The 15,913-nt window shown below is 50.6% G+C and overlaps 1 protein-coding gene across 1 annotated transcript in view; it reads right to left on the bottom strand.

The window, feature by feature from the left end:
* Nkain1 (Sodium/potassium transporting ATPase interacting 1) overlaps nucleotides 1–15,913 on the bottom strand; it is a 45,150-nt gene that overhangs the window by 8,725 nt on the left and 20,512 nt on the right. Inside the window, exon 2 of the mRNA NM_001427136.1 lies at nucleotides 75–212. Within this exon, the coding sequence (NP_001414065.1) occupies nucleotides 75–212 (138 nt within the window). The remainder of the gene's footprint in view (nucleotides 1–74; nucleotides 213–15,913) is intronic.

Here is a 15,913-nt window from a genome sequence, read left to right as displayed (position 1 = left end):
TATTTGTGTCCCTTTGGGCTTTATGGGTAGGAAACAGTTATGTCTGGAGAGACAGGGGCAAGAAAGAGACATACCAGGATGAGATACCGGGACCGATACTGCACGGTGCCAAAGATGCCCAGGATGACAGCCATGATATGCAGGAAGTTGGCCAGGATGGGAGCCCACTGGTAGCCCAGGAAATCGAAGATCTGCCGCTGGAGGGCAGCCACCTGTAGAAGAGACAGGCTGAGACAGCCGCCACCCAACAGGACAGAGACTCATCCTTCCTACCACAGCAACCTTCATACACACTGACCTGAAGCCATCCACTCTCTCGGGTCCCAAAGGGACAGGCAAGGCAAGGAGGACATCAAAGGCCTCTAAGCCTGGTAGTAGCTTTGGGGGAGGGGTGAGAACTTGAGTCAGGGTCCTGCCTTCTTCTCCTCCCTGCTGGGCAGCCCCTCCTGGGTAACCAAGTGACATCATCTCTCAGAACAAACAGTTCCGGGTGTTCGGTGTGACTGTGTGTGTGTGTGTGACTGTGTGTGTGTATGTGTGAGTGTGTGACTGTGTGTGTGTGTATGTGTGTATGTGTGTGTGTGTATGTGTGTATGTGTGTGTGTGACTGTGTGTGTGTGTGTGTGTGAGTGTGTGTTTATGTGTGAGTGTGTGACTGTGTGTGTGTGTGTAAAGGTACACCTTCCACCAAACCCCGCTCCCTGAGGTTGATCTCTAAGATCACCCAGAAGGTGAGAGAACTGGATCCCACAATGTGTCCTCCAATCAGCCCAAGTGCTACCTCAAAATAAATAAATGTAATTATTTTATAATGGGACTTGGAATAGAGCTCAGTGCAAGAGCACTTGTCTAGCATGAGAAAGGCTGTGGGTTTGATCTCAGCACTGAAAACACAACAACAACAACAACAACGACAACAACAACAACAACAACGACAACAACAACAATGACAACCACCCCTCAAGGCGGAGCAGAGGGTCTGCTCAGCCACGGGTATGGGGGGATTTGGGTCAAGTGAGAGATCCCAGGGGCTCTTCCTGCCAGGGCAGAAGGAAGGTACAGGCTGATGCCACCACACAGATGGCACAGCTTGGGCAGAGACCAAAGAAGCTGCAGGCTTGGGCAGGACACAAGGGGAGCCTGGTAGTGCCAGGCTCAAGCCTGGCACCTTCCCATCTGCCTCCTGCTGGTGACAACCCTCACAGGGCCGGGCAGATGGTCAGAGGCTTCCCACGTTCATCTTTCCCTGCACATGCCTTGGCAGAGAGGCAGCCCTGGCACCGTTACGTCATCTTGAGGAAAGAGAACATGGAGTTCAGAGAGGACAAATGACTTGCCCAAGGTCACACAGCAGGCAGGTGGCAGAACCGATCTTTCTCTGCCACCTGTCTCATCTGCGTACCAAGGCACCGTGTTTCCCAGCGGGTATTGGCTGAGGAGTCAAGGAGCACAGGTGGAGTCGGGAGCGTGGCTGTCTGCTGGGGGACTTTGGAAGGGTCACCTGCCCTGCTGGGTCTTAGGCTCCCTCAGGTGTACACAATGATCAGTGGACTCCACAATCCAGCCCTGACGGGTGGTTCGCTGACCTTGGGGAGAGAACGCTCTGTTGTACTCTTCCTTACTGTGAACTCTTTGCCTTTAAAAACAAAAACGTGTGTGTTTGAGTGCATGTGTGTGGTATATGTATATGGATATATGTATGTATGCATGTGTGTATGCATGTATGTGTGGTGTACGTATACGCATGTGTATGCATGTGTAGGGGTTGTGTATGTATGTGTGTATATGCATTGTGTGGTGTATGTATGCATGTATGTGGGTGATGTATGTATATGTATGTATGCCTGTGTGTATATGTATATGTATATGCATTTATTTATTTTTTTTTCTTTTCTTTTTTTCAGAGCTGGGGACCGAACCCAGGGCCTTGCGCTTGCTAGGCAAGTGCTCTACCACTGAGCTAAATCCCCAACCCCGTGTATATGCATTTATGTGTTGTGTATGGTGTATGTATATGTATATATATGTATGCATGTATGGTATGTGTGAGTATATGTATATGTGTGTGTAGGTGTATGTGTCTGTATGCATGTGAGTGTGTGTGTGTGCGTGTGTGTGTGTGTGTTTAGGTCAGAGGACAACTTTCAGGAGTCAGTCCTGGGGAGAAGACTCAGTTGTCAGGCTTGGTCTCAGGTGATTGTGCAGAACCATCTTGCTGTCCTCTGATGTCTATCCTTTGAGCAACTGAAATTGGAACTGGACCCTCCAGTTCCTCTCCTTTCCCCAAGCCCTCCTAGGTTATGGGCACGCACCTCAAATCTCACCCTCCGTAGGTCAGAGGCCCCCGTGGCTCTATCCCTACCTCTGGATGCTGCTGCCCCTACCCCACAGGGCCGTCCCTATCCACTCCAGCAGTCAGCTCTGACCAATTCACCATTGGCCTGACCTTAGCGTGTTCTGTCCACTCACGTCCCTACATCTCAGAACAGTTAGTGTACCTCTGTGCAGATTCCAAGGTCCCCACCCTTTGGAAATAGAGGGACAGAAACCTGACAGCACAAGCCCAGCTTGTGGTCTTGGGTTCTATAAGAAAGCAAGCTGAGCAAGCCAGGGGAAGCAAGCCAGTAAGAAACATCCCTCCATGGCCTCTGCATCAGCTCCTGCTTCCTGCCTTGCTTGAGTTCCAGTCCTGACTTCCTTTCAGAGATACTGGGATCACAGGTGTGTGCCACCAAATTGTTGCTCTATACAGCTAACGGTGGTGGAAGGCAGGGAAGGCTACTGGACCAGAAAGAAGCCTTAAGCAATTTCTCTGTATCTGTTACTTTGCAACCCCATCCCTCACCAACGACTCCAGATGAGTGAGTGCTAAGGGAAAAGCTAGCCTCAAGGGTGTTTCCTCTTGGAGTCCTGGAACTCTGTAGACCAGACTGGCCTCAGACTCAGAGTTCCCCCTGCCTCTACCTCCTGACGTTATGCACCTCCTCACCTAGCCAAGGGTGTTTCTAATGTGGTCAGCCCAGCCTACTAGCCGGGTGGAACAGCCTTCTGAACCTTTCCTATGGAAACAGAAGGCAGGTCCCTGGGGTGACTCACACAACCTCCTCTAACACCTCTAAAAACACTAATGTCACTAAGGCCATGCAGGAGCCCAGCCACAGAGGACAAGTGCCCTGGTATTAGGACAGAGTGATCACATCACAGATAAGGACAAGTCACCCAAACTTCAAAACCTCATCTTCCCGATTCTTGAGTCCATGGGGTCACATGCACCTCCTGACAAGGCCTCTCCCATCTCCTGCCCTGGGCCCTCCACCACCCCCTACTCTCACATTACCTTTTCAGCATCTTCTTCAGGAGGAAATCTATTTCTCTTTTTTCCTCCCATGCTCCTAAGGCCTCAAGAGGCACTGACCATCTTTGGATTCCCATGCTGCCCCGAGGCTACCTCACCACTTTCTCTGCTGGCCATGTTGCCATCTCTGAAAACAATTTTGCTTTTTTGGGGGCTGGGGCGGGCACAGGGTCTTTCTTTTTTTTTTTTTTTTTTTTTTTTTTTTTTTTTTTTGGTTCTTTTTTTCGGAGCTGGGGACCGAACCCAGGGCCTTGCGCTTCCTAGGTAAGCGCTCTACCACTGAGCTAAATCCCCAGCCCCGGGCACAGGGTCTTTCTATGGAGCACAGACTGTGCTGGAATTTGAGATCCTCCTGCCTCAGCTTACAGGGTGCTGGGCTTACAAACCTATGCCACCATGCATAATATTAACCCGGTCCATTTCCAGGGTCCACTCCCCTGATGTGTCCAGATGCAAGAACTAGAAACCTCAGTTCTAACTCAAGCTTCTGCCTGCTCGCTAATGTCCCCAAGTCCAGGGGTCACTAATGGGACAAATCTCCCACCTGACCTTTCAACATCCATCTTTTCTCTCTCACCTGGCCATTCCAATCCTCTTCTTTCGACTATTAGAAGCCTGACACCTGAGTACTCCCTCCCCCCATCTCCTCTCCAGAGTGAAGACCTAGTCTGCCTGGCTGCCCTTAGCTCCCCACCCCCAAACCCTGATTATTTATTTATCAGGTGGCTGCCAGCTGAGGGGGATGCTGTTGCTATGGGAACCTTCAGCCCCTTGTCAGGGCTCCCTTTGGTCTCAGTAGGATGCTCTTGTCTGTCTAGACTTCAACCCCAGGAGCCCAATCCCAGGTGGGAGCCGGGGTGGGGGTGGGGGATGATACGGATAGATCCACCCCAGCCCCAGAAGCTGGCTAAGGCAGAGGCCGGGAAGGGGCAGGGCAAAGGGAACTTATCAGGAAGAAGCCTCTGGTACCTCAGCTCCTACCCATCAATTTTACAAGTTAACTACTTCCCTGGCCAATATTCCAGCGTGCCACCATATGCCTTCATTGCCGAAGTCTGGCTGTCTGGGGGAGGAAGAGGAGGGCAGCACCCTGAAGATCGGGGAGGAATGGAAAGTCCAGTCCAATTCGGTCTCTGACTGACTGAGGTGTGAGTCTCCCCCTCTGGGGTCCTGCTGACTAAAGTGGAAGCCTCAGAGACCCGAAACCCTGGGCAGGTTCCTCTCCCTCTCTGAACCTCGGTTTCCTTGCTGGTGATGTGTCCTGTCTCATAAAGCACTCATCTGGCAGGGTGTCTGACATAGTTGGTCCTCCGTACGAGGCGGCAGCCCTCCATGTGCCTCCGAGCCCCCCTTCCCAGTGGATTTCTGAAGCAGCTGACGAAATTACACTCGACTCAGGCCCCTCATCCGTGAAATGAGGGGGTGGGCTGGAGCTGATGCCGCAGGCTGGAAGGAGCCCCGGAGATCGGCTGGTGCAGCCCTCATTAGGGCTCAGCACAGTGACAGCTGGGAGGGACAGCCACTTGCCTGAGGGGAGGGGGCTGCCCAACTCCAAAGATGGGCCCACCTCGGGGCTCCACCTGGGGCCAGCACCATTGTGTGTCAGTTGAATGAATATTTTAGCTGACTCAAAAGGAGACTGTGGAGACCAGGAGGGTCTTTAACAAGGACCTGGAGAGGACTTAATCCATGAATAGATTTCTTAAGCACCTTTTGTGCTTGGCCCCTGGGCTAGGGACAGGGGGATGTGCAGGAGTGAAAGCAGGGGTCCAAGCCCAAGGAGCTATGGTGGCACACCTGTAATCCCAGCACCTAGGAGACAGAGGCAGGAGGAGCTACTGTAAGTTCTATGTCAGCCTGGGCCTTATACTGAAACCATATCTCAAAGAAAGTGAAGGAAGAAAGGAAGGAGGGGACAGGGAGGAGAAGGAAGAAAGGAAAGACAGACAGAGAAGGAAAGGAAGGAAGGAAGGAAGGAAGGGAGAAGAGAAACAGGTCATGGGCCTCTGGTGGTTGACTTTGGGGACGACTATACAGAGATCTCTCTCCCCTGTGTCCATTGACCTCTGGGGACTCCTGGCGCTTGGATGCGCATACACCATGTCCCCTGCTTCTTTCCAGAATCTCAGCAGCCCTCCTCCCAGCTCAGATCCCACTAGAAACCAGCCCAGGCTAACACTGTTAAGTAAAGAAAAAAGGTGGCCACAGAACAACACAAGTCCACTGTGGGGGGAAAAAAAGTCTGTGATAGTAAAAGCAGTATCAGGAGCTGGGAAAGACAACACGTAGGAGGGGTTGTCTCAGGGGAGCAGAGCACAGAGACAGGAGACTGGAGGCTCTAAACACACACACACACACACACACACACACACACACACACACACACACACACACACATCTTGAGCTGTGAACTGGCTCCCAACTAAGATATGTGTTTAAGAAAGTGAAACCCCGAGAGATGCCTGACTGACAGAGCTACTGTGTATAAGTCTGATTCAAATCCCAACACTGACACAAAAGGGGTTTGTTTGTTTGGTTTGGTTTTTTTAGTGACAAAGTCTCTCTGTATAACCCTGGCTGTGTTGGAACTCACTCTGTAGACCAGGATGGCCCAGAACTCAGCACCTGCCTCCACCTCCCGAGTGCTGAGATTAAAGTTCTAAAAAGCCAGGTATAGTAGTACACACCTGTGATCGTGGCACTGGGGAGGTAGAGGGAAGGGGATGAGGAATTCAAGGGCAGCCTTAGTTACATATTGAATTTGGGGCCAGCCTGGGCTACATATATATGACTTTGTTTGAAAAAAACAAATGAGCTGGGCTGGTGACATCGACGGCTCTTTGGGTAGAGTGGTTGCTGCTAAGTCTAGTCACGTGACTGCAACCAGCCTGTTCCAGTGTCTTCTTGGCCTTCACAGCTCTGCCTCCTCCAGGCTGACTTCCTTCAGACTCATCCCCCTCCTCTCTTTGAGGAGCTGCAGGCTACTCAGATCTTCCCAAGTTACTCAGACAGGTGGTGGCTGACATTAGATGCTGCTCCTGCATCCACTGCTTTTCTGGACTGTGTTGGGAAGGCCACAGAATAGACAGACCATAGTACATCTCCTGAGTTACCCTGCCACTAACGGTCGCTCTTCTCCAGACACGCTGTTCCCAAGGCACAGTATATGGTATCCATTCATCCATCCATCCATTCTATAGATGATTCTTCTAATTTATTTATTTATTTGGTTTTTTTTTCAAGACTAAGTTTCCTAGGTTTCTCTGTGTAGCCCTGGTTGTCCTGGAACTCACTTTGTAGACCAGGCTAGCCCTAACTCATAGAGATTCACCTGCTTCTGTGCTGGGATTAAAGGTGCACCCCACCACACCTGGCCTTAAAATTACTTTTTTAAAAATTTATTTATTTTTATATGAGTGCACTGTATCTGTCAGACACACCAGAGGAGGACATCGGATCCCAGATGGTTGTGAGCTACCATGTGGTTGCTGGGAATTGAACTCAGAACCTCTGGAAGAGCAGTCAGTGCTCTGAACCACTGAGCTATCTCTCCAGTCCTTAAAATTTACTTTTTATTTATTTTAGGTATATGAGTACACTCTAGCTGTACTTCAGACACACCAGAAGAGGGCATCAGATCCCATTACAGATGGTTGTGAGCTACCATGTGGTGCTGGGAATTGAACTCAGGACCTCTGGAAGAGCAGTCAGTGCTCTTAACCGCTGAGCCATCTCTCCAGCCCCTTAAAAATTTACTTTTTAATATTGCAATTCTTCTTCCTTTCTTCCTTCCTTTCTTTCTGTGTGAGTGTGAGAGTGTGAGAGTGTGTGTGTGCGTGTGTGCGTGCGTGTGTGTGTGTGTGTGTGTGTGTGTGTGTGTGTGTAAGAAAGGACAACTTTCAGAGATCAGTTCTCACTTTCTGCCATGTAGGCTCCTGGGCATCGAACATGGGCTGCCAAGCTTGGCAGGAAGCATCATGACCTGCTGGGCCAGCTCGGTGCCTTTTGTGGGCCAAGTCCTAGACACTCACTGGAGAAAACCTAGCTCAGCTCCTATCTTGGGGACACTGCTCATGTCTTTTCTAAGAACACTAGTACCACATGTCCAAACTCAGAGAAAGAGACTGAGGACCATGGACAAATGTAGTGTCCTCATACAAAGGGACAAAGACTCCAGGACAGACAACCTCAAGAGTGTACCTTAGTGTAGTACTTTATTAAGTACCTGCTGTGTATGTATGTATAATACACACACACATAACACATATACACATGTTATACAGATATGTACACACATATATAAAAGATTTATTTGTTCTATGTATTCTGCCTGTATGCACAGTTATGTGCACCACATGCACACCTGGGGTTTGGATCCTGTGGAACTGGAGTCACGGACCGTTGTGAGCTGCCATGTGGGTGCTGGGAATTGAACCCATATCCTCTAGAGGAACGACCAGTGCTCTTACGCACTGAGCTGCAGCCCGATGCTGTGTATATTAATCTTCATGTCCATGTTACATTTCCATCCCAAGATACAGACCAGAAGACTGAGGCCCCAGAGCTGTGGAAGGCTCACATATGAAGACACCAAAGAAAGCTCAGGTCTAGACACTCTTTGGCTTAAGCTTCTGTGCTACAGGCTCTCTGGGCTTAGCGACTGAGCCCGCCCATCCGCTCCAGCCTTTAGAATCCTGCGCCTTAAGAGGCCTGCTGGAGGGGTCCTTCTGCTCTGGAAATAGGCTCTCTCTTTCTCACTTCAGATCTCTGTATCCAAACCTTGGACGGCCATCTGTCTGTCCTCTGGCCCTCCTGCTGTGGCCCAGTCCTCCACTTGGACTGGGTCAGGGGGGAGCTAGAAAGCAGTTGGCCATCACCTTCCAGATAATTAATCCTCAGAGACCAGCTTGGAGCTTCTGTGAGGCCCAGCAGGCTGATCTGGCCAGTCTGGTTCTGTCAAGAGGCAGGGCCTTGGCCTCTGTATCCATGGCAACCCTAGCCCTTCATCTCAGTGGCCACTGACCCGTACCCCGTTCTCAGCTGGGGGGCTTCTTAGGCCCCTTCTGGACAATTCTGCCTCACTATATCTCTGAGCTGGCAGCTCCATTAGAGCATGCAGACTGGTAGTGATACAATTAACATACATCTACATTAATTTACATAAACCCTAGAACAGCCCAGGGCAGGACTGTAAGGGGAAAAGCGACAAAAATCAAAGTACCCCTCCCTATCCTCACGGGGCCTGTTTCTTCACTCACCATCTGGTAAACCCTTAGAGGCCGTAGAGGGAGGTAGCACAGAGGGTTTTTAGACTTGCCTCTGTGACTCAGTTTCCTCCTCTGGAGATGGAGAAAAGGTTACACACCTCGAAGCGCTTAGATTCACTTCCCAACTCCAGGACTACCCAACTGTCACCTCTGTCACTGACTCTGTACCTGGAAAAGCCCCCAGAAGCCCTATACAGCTCGCATCGGAATCTGGAGCTGCAATGCCCCTACCTCCCGCCTGGATGTCTCCTGCTTGGACCTGGACCCTCATTTCCAGGTACTGCCATGATGGATTCAAACCTGACTGCCAACTTGTGTGTTTGACTTCTTCCTGGATACCTGCTATGGGCTTTGCCTTGGAGGTAGCACATTCGCTACCACCCCTCCCCCACACCCATGGAGCAGAGGGCCCTAACTCTGCTCCGGCTGCAGCACCACTAACGTTGGACAGCAGGAAGCAGTTTACTGTGACAGCGAGAGGCAGAAGGTGCTCTGAAGTCAGACTGTTCCGGTTTCTGATGCCCGCTGTGTGAGCCCGGGTTCATTTTCCCCTGTAAGTCTCAGCTTCTCAATCCTCTGGCCTCCCTACTTCTTGGAGTTGCAAAATTAAATGAATTCACTACATTCTTATTAAGATGGTGATAGGGAGGGTTGGGGTGGGGTAGGGATAGCTCAGTCTAGAAGGTCCTTCCTTCACAGGGATGAAGACCTAGTCTGATGCCCAGAACTTATGTAGACAGCTGAGCATCCTGGCGAATGCTCACCCTTTTAGTTGTGAGCCCAGCGACTGAGCAATCTCTCCGGTCCAACGGTGCACACTCACAATTCCAGGGCTGAAGAGGTAGAGACAGGCAGATCCCTGGGGCTCGAGGGCCATCCTTAACAGTGAGCCTCAAGTCCCAGTGAGAGACCCCGACTCAAAAAAACAAGGTAGGAGGCTAGGGAGATAGCTCAGTGGTTAAGAGCACCGACTGCTCTTCCAGAGGACCTGGGTTCAATTCCCAGCACCCACATCACTACTAACGACAGTCTGGGATTCTTGTTCAAGGGATCTGACACTCTGTTCTGGCCTCTGAGGGTGTCGCATGCACATGGTGCACCTGTACATGGGCAAGACACCCATACACATAAAATAAAAACAAGAAAACCTCCTAAAACTTTTTATGAGACTGACGCGCTACCTACTGCGCTAACGAGGCACCTCTAAAACTTTTTAAAAAGGAGATCATATTAAAACAAACAAATCAACAGCAACAGACAAGGTAGACGGGGCCTTAGGAAACACTTGAGATTGAACACCTCTGACTGCCCCACACAATGAAAGGACCATGGCCGGAAAGAGAAAACCCTGGAACCCCTTTGGAGAGTCCAAGAAGGCTTCAGAAGGGAGATGGCACTTGAATTTGGTGGAGCACCATGCTTGTACATGACAGGATACAGTGTAGCCATTACAAGAGGGTCTGAGAAGAGGGCGGGATGTGCCTGATGGGAGGCAGGCTGCAGACATATATAGGCAGTATGAGGCTACTTCTGGGTAGAGGAGAAAAGAGGGAAGACAGGGGTGTGGTCTGAGGCTCAGTCTGCAAGGTTTTTCTTTTGAGGGGTGATCTTGCATAAGGAAGCAAAAATAGGGCATGACATTAAGAAAGCAATAGATGGAGGCTGGAGAGATGGCTCAGCGGTTAAGAGCACCCGACTGCTCTTCCAGAGGTCATGAGTTCAATTCCCAGCAACCACATGGTGGCTCACAACCATCTGTAAAGAGATCCGATGCCCTCTTCTGGTGTATTTGAAGACAGCTACAGTGTGTACTTATATATAATAAATAAATCTTTAAAAAAAAAAAAAAGAAAGCAATAGATGACAAGCATTTGCCGGTGAATCCCTGAACCCAAGGCAGGGGCAGCAACCGCTCCAGATTACCTTGGATCATGGGGTTTCTTGGGGCAAAGCACTTTTAGAGCTAAACGACATCCCGGGCAAGTTGGAATAGTATGGATGACACTGGGACAGTATAGCTAACTGGATGGGTGCAACAAGAGGTCACAAGAAGGGGAAGTTGAGGCTGGACCTCAGGCTAAGGGCTCATCTGATAGTCTAAGGGGCAGAGAAACCTTTTCCCTCGAGATTTTATTTTAGGTATGTTTGCACACATGTGAGTGCAGTACTGATGGAGGCCAGAAGAGGGCGTCAGTCTCCAGTAGCTGGAATTACAAGCTGCTTTGAGCCATCTGACGGAGGCGCTGGGAACCTAACGTGTTCTCTTGACATAAGCCATCTGTTCCGGGGGCAGAGAAATTCTAAGCAGACAGCCAAGGAAGTTAGGGCTTTTGAGGAGGCTGGACTGGAGATGGGAGATGGGATGAACAGGTGTAGGGTGTTCTTGGAAAGCTGAGGACAACAACATACAGAATTCTTTTTCAGGTCTGGGGTCCAACTCTCCCAGAATTCTCCATTCCCGGCAGTTGCACAATTGCTTATTTTCCTATAACTAGACTATGAGGACTCTCAAGGCTCAGCTTCCAAATGCAGGCTCCCAGCAGGCTCTGGGGCAGGCAGGAAAGGCTCCTCTGAAGAGGAGCCCTGAAGGCAGGGGGAGTGGGAGAATCTTCTAAGCCAGGAAAACTCAGCACAAAGACCTCCCAAGAGATGCTGGCTACAGACAAACATTCAGATAAATAAAACGGTGATTAATCAGATTCTCTGACTAAGTATAATGCGCACCACCCTATAATTAAGCCAAAAACTCCTGACAGAAAGTACCTTAATGGAGTTGGCACTTAGGCACAGAATTAATTATGGCAGAGTTTAGGACTGCAGGAGCCGTAAGTGGTGTGGAGATGAGGTGGGGGAAACCCGGAACAAAAATGGCCAGTTTTTAAATTTCTCCTTTTTGTAGATGAGAAATGGAGGCCGAGGGAGGGTTTTAACACTTGCCAGAGGCCACATGGCCAGTAAATGGCTAGAGCTAGCAAAACACATCTCGGCCATCGAACATGGCTGGGAGGGTGTGTTAATGGCCTTATGATGGCTTATTTTCCAAGTTGAACTGCACACTCTCCCCAGTCTCCATTAAAACACCATAACCTTTGTTTTTAAAGAAACGGACAGGGAGCTGGGCAGTGGTAGACACTCCTTTAATCCCAGAACTTGGGAGGCAGAGGCAGGTGGATCTCTATGAGTTCTAGGCTAGTCTGGTCTACAAAGTTGTAGAAGGAATGGTGGTGACCACCTCTACATAAACGGGGTTTGGGGGGAGAGGGGAGGCACGCAGCCGCAGAGGCAACTCCTGCAGGAGGACCTAATTGAAGACTGCCTGAGAGACTAAGAATGGCTGACAGAGACAATGCCTGCCAATCAGGGACAGCTGCTTGGAAGAGATGTTTGCTTGGGACCAATGGGACACGGGTGAGGGCATAGAGGGCACCCGTCTGGATTATTAAACAAGTTTGCAGTGGAATTCATTTGGGCTTGCTCCATGTTCTCACTGCTTCTGGAGTCTGTGCTGTAGATTCTGCACCACCTCGCCTCCAAGCCCCAAGGGCAAACAGGGCCGGCCAGTGGGTGGTCCAGAGCATAGGCAGCACATAGTGAGTTCCAGGCCAGCCAGAGCTATACGGTGAAACTTTGTCTCAAAAAATAAAAGAAGTGGATACACTGGTCTTAAAAACCATATTGGGGGGCTGGAGAGTTGGCTCAGTGGTTAAGAGCACTGTCTGCTCTTCCAGAGGTCCTGAGTTCAATTCCCAGCAACCACGTGGTGGCTCATAACCATCTGTAATGGGATCCGATGCCCTCTTCTGGTGTGTCTGAAGACAGTGGCAATGCACTCATATAAATAAAGTAAATGAATGATTTAAAAAAAAAACCATATTGGGAGAGGTGGGGGGCTGGAGAGATGACTCAGTGGTTAAGAGCACTGACCGCTCTTCTAAAGGTCCAGAGTTCAATTCCCAGCAACCACATGGCAGCTCACAACCATCTGTAATGAGATCTGATGCCCTCTTCTGGTGTGTCTGAAGACAGCTACAGTGTACTCCTATACATAAAATAAGTAAATCTTTTTAAAAAAAGATCGTATGGGTATTAAGGAAGCCTAAATAACATTAGTGTTCAAAAAGACCAAAATTGAGGCTGGCAAGACGACTTAGCAGGTAGTCATGTGTCCCGCCAGATTACGCAAGCCTGACAGCCTGAGCGCAAGCCTTGACATTCACATAAAGGTGGGAGGAGAGAACTGAGCGCACAGAGCAGGGCCATAAACCTACACATAATCCCTGGTTCACTCTGAATAAAGTGTATGTGCTTACATCCACCACAACAGGATTGTCTCAGAGAGCTGCTTCATTGAGGACCACCAAGGGGAAGGTCTTCTACGAAAGGGCCGAGCCTAAGACTCCTGAGGAAGGCTCTCTCCGCCAGCCCCTCCAGTTCTCTGCTCTCAATCAGACCAGATTCCTCTCTGCCTCCTCTCTGCATGGCACCAGGGAAAACATAGATCTCAGACCCCCACAGTCCCCAGAGACGCCCCTGGAAACCACGGTGTACTCCCCTGTATCAGAAGACTTTGCCCTGCCTCCTCCCAGCAGTGTGGCACTGGGCACTCCCAGGGGCGGGTACAAGAGACATAGGCTTAGCAAGATATGGTAGCACACACCTTTTTTTTTTTTTTTTTGAGCTGGGGACTGAACCCAGGGCCTTGCGCTTCCTAGGTAAGCGCTCTATCACTGAGCTAAATCCCCAACCCCCGGAAGCACACACCTTTAATCCCAGCGCTCAGGAGGCAGAGGCAGGCCAACCTTTGTGAGTATGAGGCTAGCCTGGTCTACAGAGTGAATTCCAGGACAGCCAGAGTTTGGTAACTCTATCTCAAAAGACACAAAACAAAAGTGTGACCTTGGATTAGATGACAGATCCTTTGTTAGGATACCCAAGTCACAAGCAGCCAAAAATGAACTCACAGGATCTGAGACGGAAGAATGCAAAGTTCAAGGCCCCCTTGAGCCACAGAGTCAGTCTGAAGCTGGCCAGGGCTATATGATTCTCAGTCCCAAAAGACATTTTTAAAAAATGTAATGAGGGGTTGGGGATTTAGCTCAGCGGTAGAGCGCTTGCCTAGCGAGCGCAAGGCCCTGGGTTCGGTCCCCAGCTCCGAAAAAAAAGAAAAAAATATGTAATGAGCGGGCGGCAGCGCACACCCCCCAATCCCAGCACTCCAGAGGCAGAAGTAGAGTGGATCTATCTCTGTGAGTTCGAGACCAGTCTGCTCTACAAATTGAGTAATCAGGGCTACACAAAGAAATACCCTGACTCATCACAGATTCAGACACACACGGGACACACACACACACACACACACACACACACACACACACACACACACACACACACCTAGTGAGCAAAATGACTCTGCTCAGTGCTCAGAAGGAAGAGTGTTCAGGAAGAGAGCTGCAGTGGGCGTGGTCAGGAAGGCTGGCTTGCCTGAGTGAGGTGGCAATGGATTAACACTGAGGTCCTGTGGAGAGCCTGGAACACACCCACCTGGGTAGAGCCGGGGGCATAGAGAACACACACACAATGGGAAGGGCCATTGTGTCTGGAGGACCGGCCTGGCAGAGCACAGAAGCAGCCTGGGTCTGGGGCTAAATGCCACTCTGGAAACATCAGTCACCTGGTGTGGGGTCACCCCTCCTGGCTGACACACTTCCCATGACCTGAGCAGGGGAACAAAGCGCCCTATCCCTGGCTGAGGCTCCCAGGAAGGAGATGCTGATGAAAACCAGCCTCACTGCTATGGCAACAGCAACCACTTCTGCCTAAGAGCCAGGTGGGGAATTCTGCCCGGCAACAGCACTGGGTGTCAGGAGCCGGCAGGCAAAGGTACACAAAAGTCCCTCCACCCTAGGATGCCAAAGTAATGGTTTCAGCCCCGGCTGGGATCCCAGCAGACACCAACATCTGGACAGCCCTGAAGGTGCAGACTGTAGGTTCCGATGCTCTGGGACACGTTAGTATTAGCCCTGTGGACGACAGCGGCGTGGAGACTTGAAGGGATGAGCGAGCCTAATCTCTTGGCACCCTTTCTTTTGCACAGCCCTTACCCTCCACAGGCTGAAGACTTATTTGCATAGGTGTTCGAATCATTAGCATTAAGGACTCAATCATGAATAAACGGAGGGAGTGTCCCCCATACCCACAGCGACTTTCCCTGGTTATCTACCTGCCAGAGGGGTGGGGTGCTTCATTCCAGTCTGGCCCTGTGAAAAGTTATTTGGGGTCTGTGTGCACAAGTGTGAGATGCGGCTGCGGGAGAAGGGAGGGCAGCACAGGGCATCCCAAGGGGATATCCCACTGAGAAGGCTTGACAGATTTCCGCTTTGAACTTGAACACAGCGTAATGACAGAGGCTAAGATTCTGCACGCGCTGCCGGAATCAGGCTTTGTGCCAAGCGCTTGCATACCCTATCTGTCTGGTTCAGCCCGCACAACTACAAACGAAGGGTCGTCACCCCACCCTTCAACGGAGGGCAGGCTCTAGCCTGAGATCTCAGGGCTAAGAGAGGCAATCTTCAGCCAGCCAGGTGGTGTGCCCTGAGCCCAAACTCTTAACCAGACGCCTACAATCTGCCCTGGGCAGGCCTGGAGATTGATGAGGAGTGCCAGAGGGGCAAACAGGACAAAGCCCAGCCACCTCTTGCAATCAGCTCCTGACCCTGAGCCAGAGTGCTGTTTGGAGGTGGGGGAAGTAGCTGGCTATACAGGAGGCCAAAGGGAGGCAGGTAAGGGAGGCCTACTTCATGAGCCTATTGTGTGCTAACACTGAGTAGGGCTCATTGCACGAGGCACTGTACTACAGCTGTGGAATGCCAAGAAGAGGCAGTAACAGCCAACACCCTATGCCATGTTTTCCTGGTTCTAGAAAGCCTTGGTCCGTTTAACTCTCGCAGACATGCGGGGCAGACTCTGATCTTTGCACTTGGGAAAACTGAAACATAGAGTCACCAGTTAAGGTCACAGGGCTCTGAGGATTTCCACCAGGGTCTCTGGCTGGAAGTCCCAGCTCTTATCACACTCACTGCCCTGTGAGCTGTTCCAGCTTCTCTCCCTGCAGGAATCCCTTCCTGGGTTCATAGGTGTCAGTGGGTTGGAGCCCTCCATCCCTGGAATATCTATGATCCTGTGACTTCTTCGTCAGACTTCCTGGCTGTGGATCACCTGCCCTTCCCCACGAACCCTCCCAGGAACACCAAGACCACATAGTAAGGTTGAATAGCAGACTCTTGCCCAGTCG

Source organism: Rattus norvegicus, chromosome 5, assembly GCF_036323735.1.
Source record: "Rattus norvegicus strain BN/NHsdMcwi chromosome 5, GRCr8, whole genome shotgun sequence".
Classification (NCBI taxonomy): Eukaryota; Metazoa; Chordata; class Mammalia; order Rodentia; family Muridae; genus Rattus; species Rattus norvegicus.
Note: the sequence above shows the minus strand (reverse complement) of the source record. Positions and strands in the feature narration are given on the sequence as shown.